The 20,717-nt window shown below is 36.4% G+C and overlaps 1 protein-coding gene across 1 annotated transcript in view; it reads right to left on the reverse strand.

Annotated features, from left to right (window-relative positions):
• DNER (delta/notch like EGF repeat containing) overlaps nucleotides 1-20,717 on the reverse strand; it is a 121,249-nt gene that overhangs the window by 14,704 nt on the left and 85,828 nt on the right. Inside the window, exons 8-9 of the mRNA XM_080605293.1 lie at nucleotides 11,663-11,887; nucleotides 1,561-1,683 (exon numbers count right to left, since the gene is read on the reverse strand). Of these exons, the coding sequence (XP_080461419.1) occupies nucleotides 1,561-1,683; nucleotides 11,663-11,887 (348 nt within the window). The remainder of the gene's footprint in view (nucleotides 1-1,560; nucleotides 1,684-11,662; nucleotides 11,888-20,717) is intronic.

Here is a 20,717-nt window from a genome sequence, read left to right on the forward strand (position 1 = left end):
GCTAAGTCAATAAGAGAAGACATTAATTTATTCAAATGTATACCTATAAGTAAACACCTGAGTTAGTCAGCTTCTTGCCACTACTCCTGCAGCACAGCAGCAGAAGCCAGCATAGCCAGAAGCCCACCCATGCATGCTGGCCTATGCTGCAGTCCAGAGCAGTGCTAACAGCCTGGAGCCCACGCAGGGGAAGGCAGGGGGGTGTGGAGGCAGCATTGGGGACTGCAGACAGGGGCAGGTGTTAGTGAAATTGAAGCCCACATAATATCTTGAGCTGGTTACCTCTGCTCCATTCATTAGTGTCACTGAATACCTTAAGTATGGAATGAAGGAAGCTCAGTTATCAGGAAAAACTGTTCAGAGGACCAGGTCCCCTGCTCTCATTTGAAGCACAATGTGCTGAAAACAGTGCTCTCACTTGCATGTACACGATGGCTGAAAACAGAACATGAAGTCATAACATGACGGTTAAGTGCTCTTTAAACTGTCATGAAAAGCTGAGGGTCATTTCCTCACTAAGCCTCTAAAATGATGAATTCTTTATTGTCCAAGAAAAGTGCAATCACCAGCATGAAAAGAAGCTGGAGTGAGTGTTACTTATCAACACAGATAAGGATTGATACTCTTAACGAGAGAAATGCTGGGTTAATGTTCCACAGAACATAGTCATCCAATGTAAAATAAATTTATTTTTAATAGCAATAATATATAAATTCAAAAATTTCTCACAGTATGATTCAAAACAGAATACACAAAACAAAGTAGCATTTTAGCCCTCCATAAAGGGATATATCGCAGAGATCCAATAAGTGCTATGCTGTCTAAAACTGAAATCTATTTCAAGATATAAAAAAAAAAATTCTACAGCCGAACACATACTTTTCTGCTGTATTTGATAAATTACTTATGAAAAACTGAAGACAGATTCCATTCAAATATATCCAGGACTACATGTGGTTAACAGGAGAAATCACAGAACTACTGCTGTCTCTGGGCTTTACAGTCTTCTAAGTGAACAACCAGAATAAAAACTTTCATTTTTTCTCCTTTCTGCTGATCTGTTTCAAATACTGATATTTTAGTACTGTGCTTTTATCTCCCTTCACTAGGAAAATACAAATAAGATTTAGAAAGACCTCCTTATAATGTCTCCCAAGAACAGCGGATGAAAAAATTTATTTAACAGTTATGATGTCTTTTAGAAACATACCACTTTCTAACATGTCTTAAAAACAGCTTAAAATAAATAAATAGATAAATAAATAAATAAAAGAAGGGGAAGGGGAAGAGAAGTAATACCTAAGAAGAACAGACAAACTATTTGTCCCCATTACAAGGGCGTACATTTGTCACATGATTAACTACACAGGTCAGCAACATCTGAATGACTCACTTGAATAAAGACTATGGGATCAGGATCTACGTTAGAGTTTGTTTCTGTTAATTTCACATGTGGGTTTTCTTTCTGCTCTATGGAGGATATTTTATATCTGTTTGTAGCAGAACCTATTATAAGAAACACAGAACAATTCAAAGAACAAGAAGCAAAAACCATTTTACCTTCATATTCAGCAAGACACGCACACTCGTAGCTATTGACGAGGTCTCTGCAGGTGGCTCCATTCTGGCAGGGTGCAGAAAGGCATTCATTATATTCCTCTTCACAGTAAAGGCCATGGTAACCTAAATCATGTGAAGAGGAAATAAAACTATCTATGAAACACTTCCCAGTAAAAATTAACAACTAAGTCTCTACAGATTGCAAGCAGATGTGTTAATTGAAATATACTGTACAGACAGATGCATGTTAAGACATTGATTTTAAGGGCAATTGATTTTTAATTTTGATTTAAAAAAAAAAAAAAAAAAAACAGGAAGCACAATTTTCTGAGAGATGCCCCAGACACTCCCGATGCGATGAACCACAGCAAGGCAGTAAGCACCGAGGCAGCTGGCCAAGGCTGCAACAGGCAATGCAAACAACTGCACTCTGCAAAATGGAATAATCTATTATCTACATGTCTTTGAGTTTTCTTGAATCCTTGCATCAAAGAGGCTTTTCATCAAAGAGGTGATAACTGTATAACTGTAGTTAGAATGATAATATTTTATATATTTCAACTTTAATGCTGTACTATGTCAAAACAATTTAGAAGCATTGAGATACATTATTTTTATGGTATTCACAAGTAGTAGGCAGGTATTGTGGTCTGAAGAAAATAGGAGCACAAGAGATGTTCAAGACCTGCTAATAGCCACTTACTAAGTCAATTCTATCATGAAATAAGAAAAGGAATTAATCTGCTTGAAATAATGCTTTTCTTATGATTCAGCTTATCATATGATCATTAGTTTTAACAGTAGTTGAAATTACTTTCTAGATATAGTAGATAAGGTCAAAGCAATACCTATTCTTAAGCAACAACATAAATTAGTACAGTATAAAAATGGAAATAAACCAACTGCAATGCTATCTCTTGATTATATTGGTTACTTAGGATTAAATATGAAGAATTGTAAGCCTGCTCATTTTGAAGACAATTATATTTGTTACCTTAGCTTATTTAATTCCTCTTCAATAAACCCAGGTTATACTTCTACTAATGAAAAGCTTCCTCTCTTCTGCCTTCTACTTATTACTTTTCTTTTTCCTTTATTTTTTTTCAAGTAGGGGCTTTCCAGCTCCAGAAACAATATCTACATTTGTAGGTAATTAATCCATCAACAGGCAGTTGAAACAGGCAGTTTCAAATACGCTTTCATATTAAAAACACTATTTCACAAAGAACAAGCATACAGAAAAGATATGTCATGATACATTAACACTACATAAAGCTACTCTTCCAACCCCCTACCATGGATTAGTTTAGGTTAAAGCAGTAAAACATTTAATCTTCCTAACTCATCACAGCCGATATTTCCCTCTTGACCTCTTGTTAGCACGATGCAATACCGTAAATTTGTACTTGTAATCTGTAATACAATGCTGTGCATGGGAACACAGTTTATGTTTTTTCAAATCTTGATTTACATGCTACATACAACTATAAAAGCAACAGATGAATGAGTATACCATGAATACAGATGCTAAGTGCATGGATAAAGATGCCAAAAAGGCCGAACTACAATATGTAGATATTTCAGAGCAATTTTACTTTCTCAGATAGTCTCTAGGTTGCAAAAGCTTGCAGATATGAAGTGAGGATATCTTTCAAGAAGAAGGAACCAAAAAGAGGGGCAGATTCTCATCTCAGTAAGGGACAACCTATATTCACTCTCCTAGTCTAAACTTTTCCCCAAATTGTCACAGAACTGCAGAAAATAGGACAAACGGCACCTCCAGACACCATTTCTTTCCCTCTCATCCCATTACGTATAATTAAAAATAAGGCTTCCTGAAGATACACCAGATATTAGTACTACACAAGATACATACACAGTATCATGGTTTTGCACACAATTATCTTTCAATAGTCCATAGTTGGACGAGCAGCTTTCTAAGAAACACTTCAGAACCACTTTGTCAGAAGCTGCTAGCCAGGCACCACAGAACTGATGAGCTAAGCGCTACCCTCCTTCCTCTGCTTGCAGGTCGAGAGCCGGTGCTTGCCACGTGTCCCACAGTTTTCACCCTTCCCAGGGACCAGAATCCTTGAAAATCCTTGCCCACTCCCCAAAACCCACGGGAAACGTGGCATCACCTTACATAGAAGGTGAAGGCATGAAGGCACGGTGCACAGGGAGGGAAAGGTGCTTTCAGTCTCCATGACAAGGCACATCTCGCCCATGCATGTTCCCCCCTCACCGCCAGCCCCACGCTTTTAAATTGTACTCATATATAAACCATGTATGATGTTGAATGCATACATATGTCTTCAAAAAGGCTACAGAAGAATGCTTGTATCTTTTATCAAAGAATTAAGATGGAAATGGGAGAATTTTTCAGAGATAACTTCAGAATAACAGGTTCTAGCAGGGTTGTTTCCTTTCTTCCTTGTAACATGAATTCTGCTGCTTTTGTATTCACAAGCAATGCTGAACAGAGCTATTTGCCTATTTTGTGGTGTATAACATTTCCGTGGACATATTCAGAAAGAAATGATATCTACATGAACAACACTACTCTAGCTTCTGTGTCCTGGGCAGAAAAAAAACCACATTTGACATTGCAGCTTCAAAAAGGGCACCTAAAATTATTAAACTCTTTTCTTTTTTCCAGGTCGCTACAAAGCAGATATGCCTTCAGTAACTGTGCCTTCATGCACGCAAGCAGAACTTGCCAGTTGACAGTTCCACTCTGATACACTCTCTTCAGAGAGCTGGGGAAGGGACAAGAAACCTAAAAAATATAAAATAATAAAAATAATAAAACAATGTCCCTACGTTACCCCTTCTCCCTCTAAACAACTGTCCTTTTGTTATTGTTTTTTTGGCTGCTACCCTCCTATGGATTCCCAAATCCTTCTTTGTGAAGCAACAGAGGCTTGGGCTGCAGACAACTACATACACCAAGGCACTTTTTAACATGGCCGTGTTAAAAATTGCAAAGGGAGAAAACATGAAAGGGAGCACACAATCTGTGTCAAACAGGCTGATGAGAAGAAGCTGTGGGTTTTATCAAAGCCCTGAAGAACAGCTGATGGGGCAAAAAGTACAGCAGTGCTTGCCAACCTCTTGAGATTATCTGCACTAACAGGTTAACAAAAGGGAGAGAGAAATGCTTGCTCTCCCATTATAAATCAATAAAGAACAAAGTTGAAAGCTTTTGACGCTTTCTCAGACACTAGCCCCTCAGCAGTGATTCCCTGTGCTTATTCACACTTAACACTTCAGCAAATCAAGACAGCAAGACAAAAACCCCACCTTAATTTGGAAGGCCTAATGGGGTAAAATGCAATAGAGAGCTCTAATTCACAGGGAACATCAGTTCATACACAGCCCTTCACTAACAGAGTTGCTTATTATATGGTCATGAAATAAATGTGTTCGGTTAAAACCTGAGCTTATATAGAAATTAAATAAGTGAGAAAGAGAGAAAAGCTGCTCCAGATGGCAGGAAGGTAGGGAGGCATGCTTACCAGCCATGGGCAGATTGCATGCAGGGCTGTCTTAAAGTAGAGGTGGAAACAAGATGAGGAACCAGAGGCAATAAAGGGCTCACAGAGAGTCTGGAACTGGAATTAACCTGAAGTCACTTCTGCCAGAGCTTGCATTTCTCACCCCAGCTCCAAAATATGGGAAGGGAAAAGACAGAGAAAAGAAAAATTGCTATTGCTGCAGGCAAGTGTTGCACCTGCCTCTGCAGATGCACTAAGATAAACCTACGCTCCCACGCCCATCTATTTAGACACATGAGCAAAAAGCCGAGTGCAGACGAAATACTCCAAGGCACTACATCTGAAATTGCCACCACTTTTCATACCCTGGGGATTTTTTTCTGACACTCCTCTTATTTTCAAATTTTCTCTTTGTGCTATCATATATGCTTACAAAGCAGGGGACAAGTGTTTATGTCGGTATGTGTGTTTTGCAGTTTCAAACTCCTTACTCCTATGTCTTTAAGAAAAAGCCAAATGCAAAAGTTTGCTGCAATAGTAAGTTATTCAATTACTAGATAGATTTCTTGACTTTGGGCCAGAAAAAAATAATAAAAGAATATATTAAATGTTTGCATTTGAAACTAGCAACAGCAGCTTTATTAAATGAATAGAGAATAAAGAGGTGGAAAGGCTTAAGACGAGAAAGAAACTGCTCTGGGATTCAGGGACTAAATAAATGTTCTATGAACAAAGTGGGGTCCCAGTGGTTTCTTGAATCAGGCTCTAGATGAGAAGTCCAACAAACAAGCACACTAATTTTTATCAAGAGTAGTTGGCTAACATATGGTAAGCGTGAAAACACAAGGCATTTAAAATATGAATGCAATGTCCAACCACTGTTTTTTGTTGGTTTTGTTTGTTTGTTTTTAATCTATGGGACCAGGCGAGAAGTATTAATAATTTGGGTGTGTAAGCACGTAAATAAAGATTTAAATGTAAAATTTCACATACAATTGAAAAACTACACATATATAAGAAACAGTTTTAGAATTTGTTGCACAGGCTTTTGAATTCCAACTAACCCTCTCAGCAGGACATTTTAAAAAGATACATATTCAATTTAGAGATGACTCATGCTTCCTACCCCCTACATTTGGAAACGGGAGCATTCAAAAGCATTAGACAGCTTTCCAAGTTAGTTTATACAAATTAGCTTTTCTATACAAGCTATTAGATGATGTAGGTTATCCATAACCATGCTCATGAAAGCCAACACGAAAAGAAAATCAGTAGCAAATGCCTGGTTGTGTGTGTTCTGCAAATTGTGCAGATAGGCAAGTTCAATAATAATCATTTATCATTCTTTAAATCTGTAAGCTGGCAAAAACAAACAAACAAACAAACAAAAAAAAACCATGGAAACCAAACTGCCTACTAAGCAAGGAGACTTGCAGACCCTGTGCTGATTGGAACTGTTTAAAATTCCTCTCCTGTTTAATTTTTGAGGCAGAAGTAACACAGATGAAAATCCAGCTGACACTGTATGCCTGCTGGTAGAAACTGTGCATAAAGGAAGGATGGCATTCAGGTCACAGATACAAGCAAAACTCTGCAGTGTTTTGCTTCTGTAATAAGAAATTACATCCCCTGCCAAATACCTCATAAAAAGAACATGGCATCCTAGGACTGAACACACACACAAAAATTGAAATTGGCAGCTTCTAAAGTTGTGGGTTGTTTTTTTTTTTTTCTTTTTGTTTGTTTGTTTTGCCTTTTTAATTTAAGCTGCAGGTTCCAGATATACTGTACAACCAAGACAGAAGAGAGATCTAAAACATAATTTAATAAACCTACCATTAATGTTTCTAAATTATGTATATGAATTCAGTGATACGTTTGAAAGTGAGAGACACCCACACAAAGAAGTTTGTAGTCTTGGAGCTGGCACACTGATGCTGAGAGCCTGCAAGTCAGAAAGCCCCAGGCTCAAGAAGCAGAGATCGTTTCTTTCTAATATATGGTAACATCTCCATGTAGTCCAGAATGTTTATTATTAAACCTTGATAATGCTACCAAACTGCACGCAAATTTTATTCACCCACTTTACAAGTAATGTAGCAGAGACTATCAAAATCTCTGCAGGCAAAATTGTAAATAGAATCCAGGTTTTTAATACAGCTGAGGCCTAACTCATCCACTTTATCACACTCCTTTTTAATGAAGATAGCAAAAATGTGTTGGGCCATGCTCTATAGTCTCTACTTTAGCTTTTTACGAGTTGTAACATTGAAATCCTAAAATTTAATCGTTCTTGGCTTTCTTTAAAAAAAATCATGTAAACCATTTGCAAAGTTTGCGTTATGGTGACTTCTAAACACTGAACTATAAAGAACTCGATTTCCATTTGTCTAGTGTGCCATTAAACTATGGGGAAAATCTCTGAAAGTAGCTTGTTAAAATTCTGCTGATAATCTATGATTAAAAAAAAAAAAAACTGAAATAAAGATTCATAACAATTAAAAGGCACAAGAAAACAATTTTCACTATTCCTATTTTCCTACCTCTTGAGTGCTGTTCTAATGACCTTCAGAAATAAATCATCCAAATTTTTCAATTATTGACAAGTTAAAAGAAATATTTCATAATTTGGCCTTTAATTCTACCACTATATGAAGCAAGTAATGTCATTTGCGGAGGGAAGTCCTTCTATAACAAATAATCATTTTAAAATTGAAATTGCAGCAGTCAATCGTAAACAATGGTTTTACTGTTTTTAAAAAAGAAATCATTTTCTTAAATACTTCTAATAAAATTTCATATGTGGAGCAATGCAAAAAAGTTCAACTTTAAGAAGTGTAATATATGGTCTTGGATGCAAGCTCTATGGCTTCTTACCTGGCTAACTTTTAAGATCACAAATATTATTTAAATAAAAATAAGTTTCCATAATATATGAGAGGTGTGGGATTATTTTTAAGCCCTGAGTGACAGGAAATTATTTTGCACAAACCTAACCAACAACTTCCCCACAGATTAGGTGACAAATTTCAGGAATAAAAATCTCTTGTTTGGCCAACAACATTTAACTAGCTTTTGTTTGTTTAAACCACAGGTAGAGGACATAGTGGAGATTCTTAAAGCCTTCTCTGGTTTTCCCAGAACAAGAAATGCCTAGCATTGCCTTTCAGGGACGCCTCAGGAGAGCCCTCGTGCTGGACAGCTCCTGATACTCCAGTTCCAAGTTGGATCCCTTTTTTTGGTAGAAACGTAGAAGAAAATTTTGACGCTAACTGGGAAGTTCAGGCTTCGGATGACTTAATGCATCAGTTATACAAGGGTAAAATATCTCTTTTTGTTTTTCAGTTTCTATAATTCAAAGCATTTGTCTCCTGTCTATTCTTTTCAGAACTTTCCAGAGCATACACAGCACAGGTATTTTTTAAAAGTGCTCTTTGTACTCTTTGTGGGTCTTTTTTTTTTTTTTCCAGTTAACTCCGGTTTCAGTCATACATCAAAAACCACTTAAGAATCAAACCATATTGATATATTTTGATCACTTTCCATGTCATCCAGAGTTAGGCAGCTCCTCATCTCAATAGTTTCACCATCCTCTGTAGAGATTTTTCTTGACCATGCCCTAACTGCTTGCACTATGCAACAGCTAGAAAAACAGCCCTTTTCCATTCAGAATCTGAACAAGTTAACAAAATACACACTACTCAGTCAAGGAATAGCTTGATGCTACCAAGCAACTCTCATATTCCTACCTGTCAAGTGTTCACCTCCACATCATATCTACAAGTGTATCTGTTTATTTATTTAGAAGCTCAACCCTTTTTCTCCTGTTCACCCCCTCTGCTATTTAGTCCTTCTGGGGACTGGGCAAGAAGAAGAACAGTGAATGGGTAAATATTAAACTATCAAGTTATTAGTTCTAATAAAGAATTTAGGAAAACATCACCTGACAAATTCAACTACTTGCAATCAAAAAGATATTTTTTCAGACATGGAACTAATTATCAACTTATATGAATTGTGGCTTGTTCTCTCAATAAGACAGGGTATGCTAGCTCTATTTAAATATGATTAAGTATGTTGCTCTTCATCTCAATAATCAATCCTATTCTCTAGGGGTTCCTCTATTATGCAATACAACGGCAAAGTATTTAAACACTTCAAAAAGGAGGACTGAAAATTTGAAATGAAAGAATTGTCATCTACACTTCCTGAAGTATACAACAGAAACCAAATGCTAGGTCATACTGCTTCTGTATTCTGAAGTCACTTAAACATCCTCACCTATCATGCCAGCAAAACAAACAAACAAACAAAAAAAATCTACCTACCCTCTTGTTTCAGAAAAGCTGCAAGCTTTTATTTATTTATTCATTTGTTTATTTATTTTTGTGGGGGATGTTGATGTTTGTTTTGTTTTAAATGAGGTAATATGTCTCAATGCTTACAGAAGTTCCTATATGATATCATGAGATTTTTATAATACCATATGTATAAATTCTCATCTGATGAACAAGAAATAAATTATAACACTGCTATACTGCTATGGTAGAGTCTGCACTTCACATTTATATCTTTCTCCTTTTATAAAGCAGAATGTAGAATGTATTTGGATTATAAATCTGTCGTTTCCATTAACTTCTGTTCATTTGTGAGTACTTCTGGAAAAAAAAAAAAAGGTTCTGATGGTTCTTTCTTTGTGTCTAAGTAGCAATGATTAATGTTAGTGTCTAACCTATTACCAGAAGTGTCTTCTTCCCAAAATCAAAACACAATGCAAGAAGAAAATCTCAGCAATAAAGCTGTGAAACTACACAACCATATTGTGGCCTCCCTCTCAGGATAGCATACATCAGCAAGAATCTTGCTACACAACATGATTCCTTATGCTGAAGTATTCATAACGCTGAAACCTGTTCTTTCCACTTTCCAGTTTCAATCCATTATTCCTACAAAGTGATGAATGCTTTCATCCTTGAGCAGCATCCTCTCAACATATGGAATTTCCTTGATGATCATATATATCAGTTACTGAAAGTAACACTTTGAAGTGTGCACTCAATATACTATCCAAAATATAAGCTGGTAATTCTTACTTGTGTCTTCAGAGATCTTTTTTCAGATGAGATACCAGTTTTATGGGCTACAGAATCTTAGATAAAACCTCACTCCTGTCAAGGAAAATAGAAGAGTTGTCTATATTTCACCTTGCTCTAAGAAGCCATAAGAAACACAAGCAGCAGGCAGCGACATTGGATCTTTCTTCCTCAAAATGCCAATACTTGAAAGTCAAATGAAACAGCTATTTTTACCTTGTTTTTGTCCTAATACTCACTATACTACTCTGAGAGGAAAAGCATTATAGGAACAGATTGTGGGCTTCCTTCTAGGGAGCAGAAAGAGAAACTTCTTTGGAAGGGAAAGAAGCCACCTGCTTTCTTATGTACAAGCCAAGAGAAAGCATTGGGATGCTATACATACTAATACTCAGATTAGCAATCTACTTCAGGCTTTGTGATTGGTAGGGTAGCTCCACAGCTTGCTAACTGAGGAGACAAGGAAAAGAGCTGGAGATACAGACTTGCGACTGGTTTCCCAGAAGACAAGTGAAAGCAGAGAGCAGGCATTTCTCCAAAAGGAGCTTCCAAGAACAACACGCACGTCACAGTGTCATGTTTATGTAGAGTTACTAACTATCCAGCTTCACTGCTTAACTCATTCTTGTGCACTGGGGATTTATTTTCCACTTAACTTTTGCAGATTTCAAGTTTATAGCTGCATAGGAACTTTTTTTTTTCTTTTAAACAATAATGCCAAAATTATTCAAACCAAAAGAAAGATTATTGGTTTTTACCCTGTAAACACATAAGTGGTAGTGAGTGTGGACTAAAGTATAATCTTTTTCTACACATATGGTATAATTCATTCCATTACTCTACCTATTAGTTTTCAGGGCTAAAATATTTAAAGGGGCCATAAAAACTCAATATTTTACTACATTGGTATAATAAAGAAAAAAATATCTAGACCTAAGAAAAATGCAACCCAGACACCATGCACAGACAAGCTGTGTCATCAAGCAGGTACCACCTGAGTCCACCAGCTGTACTCACCTGAGCAGTACCACTGGAACTTCTGAAGAGAGATAATTTATACAAGCATGGATGGCAGAGCTAAACCCTTTAGGGTAACCATTTTTTTCCTTCCTTTGTTCAACTACCTTGTCTGTTTCCATTCTTTCCCCAACAATTGCTGTGATGTTTTCCATTCTATCAAATTTTGTAATTTCAATGACACTGATACCTCACCTTAGAAAGGTTTATCCTGCACAATACTCTTTTATAACACAGCTGTAAATATCACCAAGCCATATGGATCTCAGTGGGTATTTTCAGTGCTTACCCTGCAATTTTTGATTTTCCAAATCAAAAGATTCCTATTGTTATTCTAAACAGATAGAACATCTGCTCAACATGTTTTACATACTGAAAAGAAAAGAGGAATTAATTTTAAACTATATATATTTAAAGTATATATAAACTATATATTGGAATCTACATATAAAAATCTTGGAAGATTTATAAAACATGTAATTGTTTGGTACAAACCGGGGATACAGAGGCATTTGTAGCTGGTTCCAACACTGCGACAAATGCCATGTGCACAAGGATTCAGAGCACAGAAGTCAATCAGCTGAGCACACATAGGTCCTGTAAATCCAGGACTACAACTGCAGGAGAAGACAAGTCTGTCTGCATAACAGGTTCCATTGTTCTGGCAGGGAGATGATGCACAAGGGTCTATTTTGTCTTCACAAGAGGTTCCTAAAAACCCTAAAAGAAATAAATGGTTTTGATAGTTAAACATTCAATTGTAATAATTAAACCAAGTTAAAATTAAGACATTGACATATCTACATTTTTTTATTCAATGACAATTAGAAAAATAAAGACTCCCTATATACTTTAAATTCTAATGTTACCAGTTAACGTTGTGTGATACAAGATGTTTCAGGTAGCATCACACTATCACATGATTAAAGCAGTGAAGTCCAAAGTACTTATTGATTCTGACAGGGCTTATCCACTTTAAGTGCATACGGCTAGAAAAGCAGAAGAAATTTTCTAGGGATCAGTAACTTATTAACAGACTAGCCTGGAAGGAAAAGAAATTTAAAAAAAGCCAAAATTGATCTTTCTTCATTACTGTTAATGTGTTGGTTAAGAATAGCAACTCTAAAGGACCCCATTAGTTTAACTGATCTATAATAATTTAAAAGAATTCCTTTTTTGAAGAACATATCTCTTATTAGCAGACAATGATTTATTGAAGCAACACCATGTAAAAATTAGGCATAAAGAAAAGAATATCATTGCAAGGGAGGAGTTTTGTTTTGTTTTAAATGTAGAAAAGAATAATACTTGCATAAATTTCATAATTATTATGAAATATTATTATATTTACTGTAGTTTGTATCACACATATACGCATACGTCACTTACATAGTAACATTATTGTACATAAAGCAAGTCCAAGAAGAACATTCAAATTCTATTACCCGTCCAAATAAAAGAACAAACCATCCTTTCAATTTTTTTTTTCTTTTCTTCTTTTTTTTGTTTTTTTTTTTAATGATTTCCTCGTGGAAATGGTATGGCCCATTCCTACAGATCATCACTTTTGCTCAGCAAACACGTCTGGTCAAAATTCCCTGGTGTATCTGACTTCGTAGAACAGCTCTTAAAATTTCAATACTGTAATCACTGAGAATGCCAAATCAGGAGCAAATCAGGCCAGCCTCCACTCAAGACCCATCAAGCCAGCAGAACAAATCTGCTCTAATGGAAAGCATAAACCATGGCAGTTGTGCCAGTCTAAAAGAGAACAAGCCACATGGCCACAGCTACTGAGGTTGCAGCCCCATCTCAGACACCCTTCAGAACAAGAGAAGAAAATAAGCAAACGCGTGAAAAATTATATTAGCAGCCCAAAAATATTTAATCAGAAAAATAGAAAATGAAATTAAAAGAAATAATGATAATAAAAATCCCACAGCATTTGCCTACTGGTGACAGAAAGGATGAAGATGGAGGAGCTAGCTCTGTTCTATAGCAGCCTGCCAACATCTCAGAGCATGAAGACAAATAATGACAGGTGACACTTTGGATTAACACTCAATGTTAAAAACTTATCCCTGATGGAATGAAGAGGATTTTTGGCCATATATCTATAGGTTTTATATTTATAAAGCCTCACTGTTGGATTAAAAAAAGATAATGTACAAGAACCGAATCTCTCTATGGTATAAAGCATATGATGAATATTGCAAGAGAGACAAAATACTATATTCAGTATAAACTTTACAGCATCTCATTATCTTACTGTGTAAATATTTTTTTGTTCTAAACAGTATCATTTCACATTTCAAGCAAGCTACATGAGGAAATAGTTTTAAGTTAAATTTGACAGATGTGTTAGCTTCAGAGCATTTTGAGTTTCTTTTTCTGATTATTCACAATTCAAATTCAAGTGAATTAAATTATAACTTTGTTTAACTGTAGTTCCAGCACTGTAATCATGGATAGCAAGTCAAGAAGTTGGCATTTCTGAAAACAAACATATAAGAAATAGATCAATTTGCATTTTAAAGTATAACAAAAAAATTATGAACAGGTTCAAACTCTAGTTTGTTCTTATTTAGGTTTGTTAAAAACCTGGTCCAGAAAGATCTAGTGAACTGAGCATGGTCTGTCAACTTGACTGAGCTCCAAGACTTGAAGAGCTAGTGAGAATTGATATATATAAAGATGTTAAAGTTTCCAGCACACACAAATAAAATAAAATAAAATAAAATAAAATAAAATAAAATAAAATAGACTGGCAATTAATTTGAAACCTCCTGAGGGCTCCCTCAGAGAGAGGCACACAAAAACTCAGTGAACTACATGGGAAAGAGGAGAAAATGGGTATTAAAAAAATGAGTAACCTACAAAGATCGTATTACAGGGTTCTATTCAGAAAATTAACAAAACACAGATTATTGTAGCTACAGAAAAGATGGAAAGGTAACAACTGCCCTGTGAGTTCTAGACAAAATTAGCATATTCTTGGACACTCTTGGCAGGAGGCTTTTAGGAACTGAAAAAGCCACATTTCCCTCATTTCCCTCATGTTCACAACTCTTATGCCAGACATATGGAAGAAATAATTTAAAAAAAAAAAGGCAATTAAAGGAAGACCAAAAAAAAAAAAACAAAAAAACACCCAACCCAGAGACTGAAGTTGTTAACAGTGAACTATAAATACCTCCTAACCTCAGCTACAGACCGGGAAAGAAAAGTGGATATGGCAGGGTTCTGGCAAAGAAGATAGGTAAGGACATTCTTCCCTCTCTGATGTCCTATGGCTCGAATTGCTTCACGGACTTTATCAGTACCACCTGCACAATAATGTGGAAGAGAGACAACCTAAAAACAGATATTGGGGAATCCCGTAGTAGAGGTCCCTCCTGTAGATGGTAACTGCATAGCCATCAGAAACTGAAGGGAATGGAAACCCTAAAATCAAATCTCTAATTCCAGCAACAGTTTGCTGGCAAATTAGAAAAGCCTTTACTTTTACTGTAAAACCCCAGATGGATTTAAAAGAATCTGCAAGGACTTTTAAGTATTACCAGGAGGAGATCAGCCAATGAGTCTGGGGAAATCTCTGCACTAACTCTGAAACCAGATTAAAAAGGATCAAGGAGATCTGAGGTCACACATTACACTAATGCTGCTTCACTACAACCTTTGCCATAATCTTTCCTACAAAGAGAAGCTTACTGGCAGATGGCTAATGTTTCAAGTGACAAAGCACTTCAAGAACATATGCAAGTTTAAAATACACTAAAACATGTTGCCCTTGTGCTATCTTTGACTGCACTGTGAAATGTGTTTAGTTCTTCTGGAAGTTTAAATCTTATGGTATGAGTTAAATATCTGAAAGTACTAGAATCAACAGTAGTCACACATCTGCATTGAACATGTATTATTTCAACATTTCTGATTGTACCTTTGTGTCCCTATCAATAAAATTGTTGAAAACAAATAATGCCAATAAATTTAAAAATCAAATGCAAAGATGTATTGATTGAAAGCAGAATAAAATGCTGGAAGAAAAAAGAATGAGGATTACATTTAACGGCAGAAGATTATCCCCTGAATTGTTCTTCAGCTAGCTGACACAAACACAACCCTGCATCCAGGTCATTATTCGTGTAACAGGGACGTGACTAAAATGTAAAGACTACTGATGATTTAAAATTCCTGGAAGCAAAATTTACCAAAGGAATAACACAGAAAGCAAAGGGGAAAGGCAATATTAGAAAAGAGTTATACTGTTCAAAGACACAATGCAATACTGGTGCTTACACAGAACAGACCATTTGGTTACTTGTCAAGAATAAAGGTAGCCAGTCAGGTGATATTCTTTATATATTGCTACAGACCTCCAGGGCAGTGACAGAAAGTAGATAAGAAAATGTTTTCAGAGATAGAAAAGCTCTGGATAAAAGCCAGATTTCTCATCATGGTGAGATTTTAATTACTTGGCTATTGAAAGCAAGAGTCAAGTAATAAATCAAGGAAGTCAAACATTTTCTGAAGATGTTGTACAACTGCTTTTTATACAGTCTGTGAAACAACCAGCTTGCCTGAATGTTATGTTAGACCTAATTCCAAGAAAAACACAAATGTGGAAATATAAACTTGTGAATTGCTACAACTAGGGATTACAAAACTTTTAGATTTGAAATCCAGGGATAAATACCGAAAGAAAAACAAGCAATTTGTTACTTTCCACACAGAAAACTGTTTTATGAAGAAATACAAGATGTCTGACAGAATTTCATCAGGATTCTGTAAAGGGAAAAACACACTCATCATAAGGAAACAAGAAATGATTAAAAAGTAGTTGCAAGATTTTGATTGAAATTCACCCTAGCTAAGTCTCAACAGACAACGTTGAACAGAGGCTAAACATGTTAAAGCATTAAGGAGAAGTCTACTAAAAATAGGGTCAATATGGGACAGTGTCAGGTGAAAACATTGGATTAGCAGAAAGTACCAGAAACTAAACAGCCGTAAAATTTTTAATTAACAACGAAATGTTCTACAGGTAAATTAGACTCTCTTATGGTAATATGAAGTATTCTGCATTCTGTAATCACTGGTAACCTTGGGAAATCTTACAGATACAACAGCTGTGTATCCTAGTTTCCTGGAATCAAGATAATAAATAGGTTCAGGTACGTAAACCTGAAGAAGCTAAAATTACATTTGCAAGATATGATCTAGAAAAAGGCTTTTACATGAACAATGAAACCCAGAAAAAGTGAAAACCATGAAAATTAATTCTTAATATGGGCAAATAACTTCTTTTCTCCCTGTCATTTAAAATTCATGGCAATAATGTGCATTTTCTAGCTGCGATTGCAAATCAACACGTATGAATCACAACTTAGCATCTTCTGTAGTTGTCAAGCTCTGTATTTTGTAAACCGCAGAAACCACAATAAGAACATTAATTAAGCTGTTTTCCAATTATAAGCAGGTGTTTCAGAGCACTTTTGCTCTGTGCGTTACCTAGCTATAATTACCTGCAGCTAGCCAAATCAAATTGACAACAGTAAAATAAAATCAGTCCTGAAATGTGAATTTCAAGTAATCTAAACATTTAACTCTTAAACATAACATTGTTTTCTCTCTAGCTCTTTCTACAGGGTGGTAATGAAAACTTACTGCTGAAGACTATTTCTCAAAAATATATTAATCTGGATTAAAAGTTTTCTGCTACCCCTATCAGAGCCGGTAACCTCCAGATTGAGAAAGCAGCAAAATCCCAAGAATCTAAGACAGTTTCACATGGCTGGTCAACTGCCTGCCTTTTTTTTTTTTTAATTGAAAATCAATGTATTCCTACAATACTAGATGAAGTTCATCTGTAGACATCAACAGGACATCGAAATTGCATATAAGAGAACTTCAGAAACATCTAAACATCTTACAGAAGTTTGTTTCTTTCTTATAACTGATCCGCTCTTTGTTCATTTTCACCTGGCTTTGTTCAGATAAAACATGTATCTATCTATCATATTCCATTATTGATTTAATCTTATCTATCTTATCTTATCTATCTTATGAACAAACTTGGCAAAGGCCCTTCAAATGTTTAAAATACATAAATACATACATATTATATATAAAAAAAATCAGGTCTTTCATTCTACCAATTTGACAAGATTTGCATGCGCAATAGCAGATTAGTAACACTTGCATTTCCTTATCACAAATGATTATCATTTCTATGTTTATTTATTTTAACAAATATTGCAATGAATAACCTCTTCACAATAATAATAAAGTGAAATATTAAAATAAATTTTTCAGTCCTTAATATTGCTAAGGTTTATTCATTACAGATTTGAGTGTAAAATCCAATTTGCTCTTTAATAAAAGGTGACTCATCAAATTTCATATAGCAATTTATTTTTAAGCATTTTGGACACATTAAATTCTACAATGCGTCACAGAAAATGGAACCTTCAAGTCTAAAAAAATTTACCTTATTAAGACAATAAATTTGTCTAAAGAATAATCATGACATTTTCATATTCATTCTAAGCTTCTTTTTCAGAGATTTTTCACTCAAATCTCACCTTCTGTAAGTTATCACATGCCTCTTTCATGAGCCACAGATCTCATTTCTAAGAGAATTGTACAGTCTCAAGAACATTCTTCATTGTTTCCATCTCATTCATTTTTCTGCCATCTTTTTCTTCTCCCTTTGTGATATTTTCCATCTGCTGTTATCCTTTTCTGCCTGTCCACACTGTATCTCCAGTTTTAGTTTTTACACATGTATAAGCTCTTTGGCTGGCTTTCCCCAACTGTGCTGAATTAGCACTACAGAAAGAAAGGCCTCTTCTCAACAAGCAATTGCTATTACGCACAGCAGGAGAACAGCAGCAGAGCTAGAGATCTTACTTAAATTAGAAATCTGTCGTGGTTTTTGTGTGTGTTTTATTTTTAATGGAAAATTTGAGCACACTAAAAACAGCAAATCTGCAAGTTGCAGCACCTGTAATTTTCAATTAACTATTTTTTGTTTTATCTACAAAAATAACCAAATCTCTTCAAAACCAATCAAAAGCACTCAAAATATGCCTTTGTGAGAGGATAATGTCACAAAAAGCATCTAGAAAATGAAACCTTTCTCTCCCTCCACACAATACATGAATTCCTGAGCTTGTTGGCATTAGTAGATCTTCCAAAACAAGATGGAAAAGCTACACCTTATTATCTAATGAGCCTACTGGCTGCTCCACAGCAACAGCATTGGCCCTTGCAAACATGCCAAGCGTCACTTCTGCAGCAATGCTCTTCTCTCTTTATGGTGAGGACATAAGCAGGAAACACAACTACGTAACCTCATCAGAAGTATTCACCCTTTGAAACAGCAGTAATTACTAGGAAGTCCGGGAGAACCTCTGGAGCTGCTGTTGAGTGATCATGAAGGCTTCAGGAAGACCTTACAATGGCCTTCCAGTAACTAAAGGTGGCCTACAGGAAAGCTGGAGAGGGACACTTCGTCAGGGAGTGTAGTGGACAAGTAGTGAATTTAAACTAAAAGAGGGTAGATTTACATTAGATATAGGGAAGAAATTCTTCTCTACGAGGGTGGTGAGGCACTGCTAAAGGCTGCCCAGAGAAGCTGTGGGTGCCCCATCCCTCGCAGTGCCCAAGGCCAGGCTGGATGGGATTTGAGTAGCTTGGACTGGTGGGAAGTATCCCTGCCCTTGGCAGGGGGTTGGGACTCGGTGGACTTTAAGGTCCCTTCCAACCCAAACCATTCTGTTATTCTATCACAGGCTCACTCTAGAAAAGCAACCATGCACAAAAGATGGCATGTGTTCCTACAAGCCTAAGAATGATTTTCTCAGAAAATGCTAATTTCCAAGGGACGCAGAATCAGAAGTATACAAGACTATTCTTTCCAAGGGGAATAACCCTGGCCAGTCCAGAAAGTGATTCCTCAGAAAGTGATTCCTGAAACCTTGCCTTCTCTCCAAAAGTGTTTTTTTGTTGTTGTTGTTTTCCCCCTACATTGGGAATAATTCAGGTCAATGTACAAAAATTGATTTTAACAAGAGTAGTAAATGTATTTCAGTACAATTTTTACCTTGGGATGCTCCAGTGCTTTTTGAAGAGGAGAACATTTATAGCATGTGAACATGTTAGACAAATAAATAAGTAATCAGAGCAACAGCTCCTTCAGCAACTCTGTCCTGGCTCTGTATTGTGGCTGCTCTTAGAATTACAGAAATGATGCTGGGAAATACTGGAGACACAAAGCAGCCAACAAGACTGTAGGAACAAGTGGCATTGCACAGAGATAGCCAAATAGAAAAAAGACTGAGGATAAGAGAGAAGCACAAGTAACTTGGTCCTCCCGCAGCAGAAAACCTGCTATTAATAAGAAGACCACTACATATCAAGCAATGGCACATCAAATAACCTCTCCATCCCTCTCTTCAGGTAGAACAGTTCTTGAGAGGGATGAAGGGAGGCCTTTTCTCTCCTGTGCTGGGCCTGCTCCCAGCCAAGGGGCCCTCCCACACCACAGAGAGGAGCTGCGCTGGCCCAGGGCACTCCTGGCACTGCTGCCTGCGGTGGGGCCTGCCCCGGCCCACTCATGGATGACCTACTGCTTGCATGAGCTCCCTGGGCGGGAGAGCAGCTGCAACCCCACACAACAATCAAGTTATAAATGCCTTTCAGCATGGCACCAAGCAGCTACTCTTGGAGCACTGTTTCCTAGTTGCAGCACCACAGCACTCACACAGCAGAGGGTGGCTCATGGGGACCCCGACCCACACACAACCCTATTGTCATGGCCAGAGCCTCAAACAGCAGTAAAAGAAGTTGAGAGTTGGTTGGCATATTGATTAATAGGTCATTAGGAGCAAGGAGTTAAGTTACATGACACACACAAACAAATATGGCAGCATGGAAACAAGCAACTCCACCACCCCCCTCCTCCCCCCCCAGTAGCTATTTTTCCACATATTTATTAATGGCAAGATCTTTTGCTATGAAGCATCCTTAAAGATACTTGAACCGATTTCCTAAGAAAAACGCAAATAAATAACTGACCAAGTCTAATATTGAAAAATTTTCTCACTGAATTTTACCACTAGTTGTTAAGACAATCACTAAAATTCTTCCAAATGCAAAATCTGCCCTGATGTCAAAACGTGTGTGTTTCAACACAGTTGTTAAGTAGGTCACTCATTAAAGTATAATAATCTAGAAAAGTGAGGAATCAGTCTAAAGAAATTACAAATAATCTTTCATTATTAAGCAATTATACATTACCAGAATAGTTATCAGAGTCGTACCCTTAGAGCAGACACAGGGTGCTGACATGACAAAAACATTCACATATCAACTGACATCAGAAATATAATTAGTTCAAGGTTTTAATCTTACTTATAAATAACTAATAGAAGAATTCATAATTGAGAGCTTTCACTCCTGATAACTTTATCTGCCATTCCATTCAGCAAAACGTTACAAAAGCATGCACACTGCCATTGCAGTGTCCTCATCTCACATAGTTACA

Source organism: Anser brachyrhynchus (assembly GCF_964034855.1).
Source record: "Anser brachyrhynchus genome assembly, chromosome: 9".
NCBI classification, from domain to species: domain Eukaryota; kingdom Metazoa; phylum Chordata; class Aves; order Anseriformes; family Anatidae; genus Anser; species Anser brachyrhynchus.